Genomic DNA, 7,724 nt, shown 5'->3' on the forward strand with positions numbered 1-7,724 from the left:
GAGAGGGGAAGGTCGAGGTCAAGATGTTCCTCAGGGACCCGTCGAACCGAGGGGGGGAATGAATGAGGATAACCACCCTACGAGAGGAATGATTCATATGATCTCGGGGGGTGCTACTGATGGAAACTCTGGGTAAAGCTCTAAAAGAGGCCTGAGAACGCTTACCACCTTAGAGAATATCTTTACTTCATTTTTGATGTTATTCATTCCTGAATTTGTCTTACGTTATCAGTTGATATTCAATAAAATCAGGTTCCTCTTTTCAGTTCATGAATGTTGTTGTATTACGAGAGGAAAGGAGAAAATTTTTATTTTCCTACTAAGGCATCGCCTGGTAGAGGAGCAGAGGGCAGGAGAGAAATTTTATTTTCCTACTAAGGCATCGCCTGGTAGAGGAAAAGAGTGAAGGAGAAAAATTTTATTTTCCTGCTAAGGTGTCGCCTAGCAGAGGAGTTTGAGGGTGAGGGTGGAGAATATGTATTTTCCTGCTAAGGCGTCGCCTGCCAGAGGAGTTAGAGGATGACGAGGTGGACTCTTTATTTTCCTGCTAAGGTGTCACCTAGCAGAGGAGTTAGAGGGCGGGGGCGGTTGAATTTTTATTTTTCCTGCTAAGGCCAGGCTTAGCAGAGGAGTTAGAGGGTGGATGTGTTGATTTTATTTTCCTGCTAAAGAATCACCTAGCAGAGGAGTTAGATGGAGAAGTTGAATTTTTACTTTCCTGCTAAGGCCCGGCTTAGCAGAGGAGTTAGAGGGTGGAGGTGTTGAATTCCTATTTTCCTGCTATGGTGTCACCTAGCAGAGGAGTTAGAGGGTGGAGATGTTGAATTTTTATTTTCCTGCTAAGGCCCGGCTTAGCAGAGGAGTTAGAGGATGGAGGTGTTGATTTTATCTTTCTGCTAAGGCATCGCCTAGCAGAGGAGTTAGAGGGTGGGCGCGTTGAATTTTATTTTCCTGCTAAGGCATCGCCTAGCAGAGGAGTTAGAAGGTGGGCGCGTTGAATTTTATCTTCCTGCTAAGGCCCGGCTTAGCAGAGGAGTTAGAGGGTGGAGCTGATGAATTTTATTTTCCTGCTAAGACCCGGCTTAGCAGAGGAGTTAGAGGGTGGAGGTGGTGAATTGTTATTTTCCTGCTAAGGCGTCGCCTAGCAGAGGAGCAGAGTGGAGAAGGAGAATTAAATTTTATATTCCTGCTAAGGTATCACCTAGCAGAGGAGTTAGAGGGAAGAGGTGGTTGATTTTTATTTTCCTGCTGAGGTCTCACCTAGCAGAGGAGTTAGAGGGTGATGGTGTTGATTTTTATTTTCCTGCTAAGGTGTCACCTAGCAGAGGAGTTAGCGGGGGAAGGTGGTTGATTTTTATTTTCCTGCTGAGGTGTGACCTAGCAGAGGAGGTAGAGGGGGGAGGTGTTGATTTTTATTTCCCGGCTTAGCAGAGGAGTTAGAGGGTGGAGGCGTTGATTTTATTTTCCTGCTAAGGACCGGCCTAACAGAGGAGTTAGAGAATGGAGGTGTTGAATTTTTATTTTCCTGCTAAGACCCGGCTTAGCAGAGGAGTTAGAGGGTGGAGGCATTAATTTTATTTTATTTTTCTGCTAAGGCATCGCCTAGCAGAGGAGTTAGAGGGTGGGCGCGCTGAATCAAATTTTCCTGCTAAGGCATCGTCTAGCAGAGGAGCAGGGTTAGGGAGGAAGAACATTTTTTTGGTTAGTCGATAACGAAAGTTGTTGGGGGAGCAGAGTTTACGGGGATCGACCTGCCCGGTCAGGTCGTGGGGGTGTGGGGGCAAGGCCCATTGGAATGACGTGAGGCGTGCTGGACGAGCGGTCGATGCGTTTGGTGAGCGTGAAGAGGCGAGCGGGTGGCTGCGGGCTGAGCGGGTGTGCGAGGCGAGATGGGGGGCGCTGGACGAGCAGGCGCACTTGGGCGAGGGTGGAATGACGTGAGGCGTGCTAGGGGGCGCCAGAGGGGGCGAGCGCTTGCCTGGGAGAGTAGGCGTGCTGGGGGCGCCGGGCGAGAGCTTGGATGGGCGAGCGTGGCGCTCGGTGAGGGCGAGTGCTTGGCTGGGCGAGCGTGGGCTCGGCTGGGCGAGCTTAGGCGAGGGGGCGAGGGCGAAGCTTGGGCGAGGTGCTGGCAGGCGAGGGGGCGAGGAGGCGAGGGGCGAGCGTGGCGAGGAGCTGGCGCGTCGGCTTGGGCGAGCTCGGCTGGGCAGGGAGACGGCGAGGCAGGCGAGGCGGGCGTGTGGGCCTGGGCGAGCGTGAGCAGGGCACCCGGCAGGGCGAGCGGGAGGATTGGCGAAGTGCGGCGCGCGAGGCTGGGTGCTTGGGCGAGCGAGGGGCTCGGATGGGCGCTCGGCAGGAGATGAGGGGAAGGGGGCTCGGCTGGGCGAGCGCAGGCAGGGCGCTCGGCAGAGCGAGCGGGAGGATGGCGAAGCGCGGCGCACGGGGCTGGGCGCTTGGATGCGTGGGGCTGGGCGAGCTTGGATGGGGTTTCGGCGAGGGTAGCGAGGCGATGACTCGGGCGTGGGTGGGGAGAGCTGGTGAACGAATTGAAGAGAAAACTATAACAAGATTGCAATACGATTTGATTTGTTTCCAAATTTTTGGGGACTGACGAATGACTGAAAGATAATGCACAACTTGCACCGGGTGACCCGAGGACAGCACGACTAATCGAACTTTGAACCTGCGATTCAGTTCGACTCGGGAGAGGGAGACTGGTGATACCCCATGGATGAGCCCATCACCCCTGGCCCATCCCAAGCCCAGGTGGAAGACAGGCCCATCAAGGGCCCAGGTATTCTCCTATAAATACCAGGTTTGAGCGTATGATTATGGAATTCAATATTGTTTTCAGCAGCACCCTTAGCTACTCCCCCCATATAACCTCAGTCACTGACTTGAGCGTCGGAGGGACTACGCCAGGACACCCTCCTGGCCCCCTCTTAACGGTCTTTTTCTTGATTTCAGGCTCAGGGTCATCTTAAAGCCCACGTCTGAACTAGTGACGCTCGTTGGGATCGGACCCTAGATTTCCCGTGAGTATCACTGGTGTTCATTAAATCTTCTGGAATTGATTCTTCGCTTTATTATGTGAAATCAATTCATATTCTGTAACAAAACCGATTACTGAAATTGCAATTTTCAATCATAATGCATGAGAAAAGAAAAATTATATTTTGTAGATAACGTTAGTGCTCAAGTGCTATATTATATAAAGCTTTTATGACTTTCAGTAATATATTGAAGGAGAATAAAATCGGTAGGTTTTTCAGCGCCTTCTAATTAATAATTCATCAATCAATAAAATAACAGCAAGTGTTTTTCATGTAGCAATTAAATATTTGATTAAACGAGGACTTTCATGTTGCCGAATATAAAAAAGTTTATTACGCAAAGCAATAGCGACTGTACAATATTTTTGGATTCTCTGACCAAATTTAACATGATTTAATTCAATTTTATATTTTATTATCTATCAAGAAATATTTTTTTTCCAAGGCTGACGACTGTATTCCTGTAGTAGCTAGTGCAGCAATCAATTAATTAATGATTCGCCCCTCTCTCACGCCCAAGATCGAACATCTGGAGCGTGGAGTTTACGAATAACCCAATTATGGGCAGAACGGGTGGCCTAATTATAGGCAGTCCAACACATAACGGTGGAACCTGGCTCTGATACCATGTTAAGAATGAAACTTGGACCTAACTCAACCCCAAAAGCTAGCTCAAGGAGAGAGGATTGTCTAAAACTATATATACAATTCTCAGGTTATTTATTTTACCGATGTGGTGTGGTAAGTATTTCCTATAAAATATCAGAAGAAACTATGTGAAGTGATCAGAGCCATTTCTATAGTTAAATTGAGTAAAAATGTTTCTTCTTCTCGTTGTACTTTCTTTCTCAATATTTTTCCTTCTCAATCTTTTCAAAGACAAGAACATCAAGAAAACTGGCCAACTCCCACCAGGTCCGAAAGGGCTTCCAATAATCGGAAACCTGCATCAATTCGATCCCGCGCATCCCCACTTGTGCCTCTACGATTTTGCAAAAACGTATGGCCCTCTCATGTCCATGAAGTTTGGATTTCGAGCTGCCATTGTAGTTTCTTCAGCAAGGGTAGCCAAACTAGCCCTGAAAAACAATGACATGGCACTCTCAGGGAGGCCACGGCTTATTGCTTTAAATAAACTAACTTACAATGGCTCAGATATTTCTGCGTCTTCATACAACGCAACGTGGAGGGAAATGAGAAAAATAGGCATCCTTCATCTATTTAGTGCCAAGCAGGTGGTCTCATTTCGACCCGTTCGAGAAGATGAAGTTTCTTGCATGATTGAAGATATGATCGAGAAATCAAAATCCAATAAGTTGATAAACATTAGCCGTTCTATGTTCTTGTTGACTAACAGCTTCATATGTAGAGCTGGATTCGGGAAAAAGTACGATGACCAAGAAAAAAGAGGTTTCAATGATCTTTTCAAAGAAAATCAAGCAATGCTGGCAGAGTTCTTCGTGGGTGATTATTTTCCTTCATTGGGTTGGATTGACAAATTACGTGGAATGAATTCTAGACTAGAGAAGGTTTTTAGGGATTTGGATAAGTTCTGTCAAGAACTTATAGAAGATCATCTTGACCCAAAGAGGCCTAAATCAATGGATGGTGACATTCTTGATTTGTTGATTGGGTTGAAACAAGGCGGGGCCACTTCGGTTCATCTTGAATGGGAAAACATCAAGGGAATCCTTATCGTATGAATAAATTATACCCTCATATTCAAATTTGAAATCTTCCTAGAGGGAAAAATATTGTGATGTTTAACAGTCTGCTATGATTAAAACTGACTCTTTGAATAGTACTACTTTCATTTCTCTAAGAAGAATTACTGACTAGTTATTATTTGATTACAGGATATATTTATAGCTGGAACAGAAACAAGTGCAACACTGATTGTTTGGGCAATGACATCTCTGATGAAGACGCCCCGCGCAATGAAGAAAGCACAAGAGGAAGTTCGAAACTTAGTAGACAACAAAGGCGCTGTGGATGAAGATGATGTCCCAAATCTTCCTTATTTAAAAGCAATCATCAAAGAAACATTAAGATTGTTTCCTCCCGCTCCACTCTCAATCCCAAGGGAAACCATAGAAAGATGCACCATAGATGGATATGAAATCCGACCAAAAACCGTAGTTTATGTGAATGTTCACGCAATCGGCTTAGACCCCGAATACTGGGAAAATCCCACTGAATTCAACCCCGATCGATTCTTGGACAGTACGATAGATTACAGAGGGCAAGATTTTGGGTTGCTTCCATTCGGATCGGGTCGAAGAGGATGCCCTGGAATCAATATGGGAATCGCAATCGTGGAGCTAGCACTTGCCAATCTTCTTTACACATTCGACTGGGAGTTGCCCATTGGAATGAAGAAAGAAGACATCGACATGGAGACATCACCTGGAATTACTGTTGCCAAGAAAAATGATCTTTGCCTTGTTGGTAAGTGCCATACTTATAAGTACCAAAATCATGTGAATCATGAATGGTTAAAGTTTTTATAATAATTATTGCATATATAATAAAATGCTTCAAGCTTTGTAGCACAACAACAAAATAAATGTTTAGTAGAGACATAACGTGTCTATAATGTTAGCGTAGATATCCTATAAGCCAATGGTTGGCTAAAAAATTAATTGACTCAGTTGTAATACACGGTCTTTATTTTAATATAATTTACATTTCATGGTTTCATTTACTTTATTTGTATACTCATTCAATCGATGTAGATAAAGACTTTGATTATACTTTAATACAAATAAATAATATTTCGATCTTGAAACTCATTTGTTGTATATTCTAAATTTGTTCCTAATTGATTCAGCCACCTAAAAATAAGGATAAAGGTCGCTTGATCTTGAGACTACCATCTGTGATGTTTGTGTACCGTGTTTCATAGTAAGGACATAGAGATCTCCAATCATGCATATGTGTAATCATATGATGATATTACCAAACAACCCTCCCTTGAACTTTCCAAGTGGTTATCATTCACCGAGAGGAAAAGCTCGTGGTTATGATTGTACATCATTCGTCCTTACGACCCATGATAACACTAAGGCTCTACATACTAGGATTTTTTTGGCTCGTTTACCAACTCCGCGAGGATCACGAGGTGGTGAGGTTGGGTGCAATTGCGACATGTGTAGGAGCCAATGCATTATAGTCAAGAATTCACTGTTCACCTAAGGGTGTGGATATCCTATGCAAACTAAGGAAATAGTAGTGCATTAAATATCTGACCATAGTGTAAGATCTACATTAGGGACAAGAGTTCTCTAGTTGTTCATGCGATGCCACTATGAATGTGACGCCCCAGGACGGGGGTTGGTTGACACCGGCGTTGCTCTCAAATTTACATTCGAAAAAAACAAGCCTAAGAAGCCAAAATTCATAAACCAGTCTTTTATTCATAATAATCATTGTCTGATACAAACTCAATGACAAATGTTTTACAATGGAAGTGTAAAACAAAACCTAACATTGTCTTAACAGATGCAGCGGAATTTAAATACATAAATCAGAACTGAGAAAAATAACAATCTTCTTCACCAGCCCCAGAACTGATGTTGTTCTTCTTCTTCTAACAATTCTTCCTCGTTCTTATCTGAGATGGATTTGGTGGGTGAGTGATATGGTTGTCACTCAGTAAGCGGGGACGGGAATAACTCCCAGTTTTCGAAATCATTTTCAACAGAAACAGTAATACGAATAATATACAGAAACTCTTATTTCAGAACAGAAATCAGTATTCAGTATTCAGTAATCCGTAATCAGTAATCAGAAATTTATCAAGTAAGCACTCAGCACGTTTGTGAATTTCATGGCTAAACTGATATCAGTCCCCTATATGTTCTCTCTTCTAAGGGGTGAGGCCAGTAATCAGTAATCAGAATTCAGTTTTGTTCAGAATATATTACTACCATTAGATCACTAATTTTCAATGCTTCAAAAATCAGATCTCAGAAATCAAGAATACTTTGCTTTAAAACAGAAATCATCAAACGGTTTTCAAGATAATTATACATAAGCCCGCTTACAATAATTTGCTAGAATATTTCAGTTGAAGTCTAGAATCTTCTGTTCTTGCTACTGGTTTCTACTGCTCGAAAATAAGCACTCTCTTAACTCGAAAATTCAAGTGATAGCTTAAGATTTGTGTAACACCAATCAGAGACGTGAGGTGTTATTTATAGGCAAATTTCTGACTGTTGGCCTCCCAAATAATGGCCATAATCTGCCATTAATAGCCTTTATTCCATGTTAAATGCTTCAGTTACAAGTCATAAGCTGAATCAGTAATTGTCTGCTGGACTCTCGCTCTTCTGCTGCTGGATTTTAGCTGTTGTATGCTGCTGGATTCTACTCTGCTGGAAAAATACCAGCTTCTGAAATATTAGCTTCTGCTGGAAATTGTTAGCTTTTGGAATTGTTAGCTTCTGCTAACTTCTGCTAAATGATAGCTACTGCTGGAATGGGGGTTCTCACAATGAATATTTAATGAATGTATCACATAGCTATCGAATCTAATATACAACCCTCTATGAACCAATAGTTGCATATTCGATTGAGATATATGAGATAAAAGGATTTTATTGTATGTTAATTACAACTAATTGGTTCTTGCAGGCACTATCAGTAATACCTAGGGTGAAACATCCAATACTT

At 43.2% G+C, this 7,724-nt stretch overlaps 1 protein-coding gene across 2 annotated transcripts; it reads left to right on the forward strand.

Moving 5' to 3' along the window:
* The first annotated feature begins 3,817 nt into the window (after positions 1 to 3,817).
* On the forward strand, positions 3,818 to 5,723 carry LOC140836207 (strychnine-11-hydroxylase-like). Of its 2 annotated transcripts, none has more exons than XM_073201595.1 (2): positions 3,818 to 4,747; positions 4,907 to 5,723. In XM_073201595.1, exons 1-2 carry the CDS (start codon positions 3,869 to 3,871, stop codon positions 5,558 to 5,560), a joined length of 1,533 nt encoding a protein of 510 aa, XP_073057696.1. In that variant the 5' UTR covers positions 3,818 to 3,868; the 3' UTR covers positions 5,561 to 5,723. The 2 variants fall into 2 exon arrangements, with proteins under 2 accessions (XP_073057696.1, XP_073057698.1); XM_073201597.1 differs by having other exon boundaries at positions 3,819 to 4,510; positions 4,907 to 5,722.
* The last annotated feature ends 2,001 nt before the right edge of the window (positions 5,724 to 7,724 follow it).

This window comes from Primulina eburnea, chromosome 7, assembly GCF_022965805.1.
Source record: "Primulina eburnea isolate SZY01 chromosome 7, ASM2296580v1, whole genome shotgun sequence".
Taxonomy (NCBI): domain Eukaryota; kingdom Viridiplantae; phylum Streptophyta; class Magnoliopsida; order Lamiales; family Gesneriaceae; genus Primulina; species Primulina eburnea.

Coding starts and splice junctions, on each gene's coding strand:
- LOC140836207 (XM_073201595.1), top strand. CDS start 3,869: ATGTTTCTTCTTCTCGTTGTACTTTCTTTCTCAATATTTTTCCTTCTC. Junction 4,748..4,906: donor ACATCAAGGGAATCCTTATC/GTATGAATAAAT, acceptor ATTTGATTACAG/GATATATTTATAGCTGGAAC.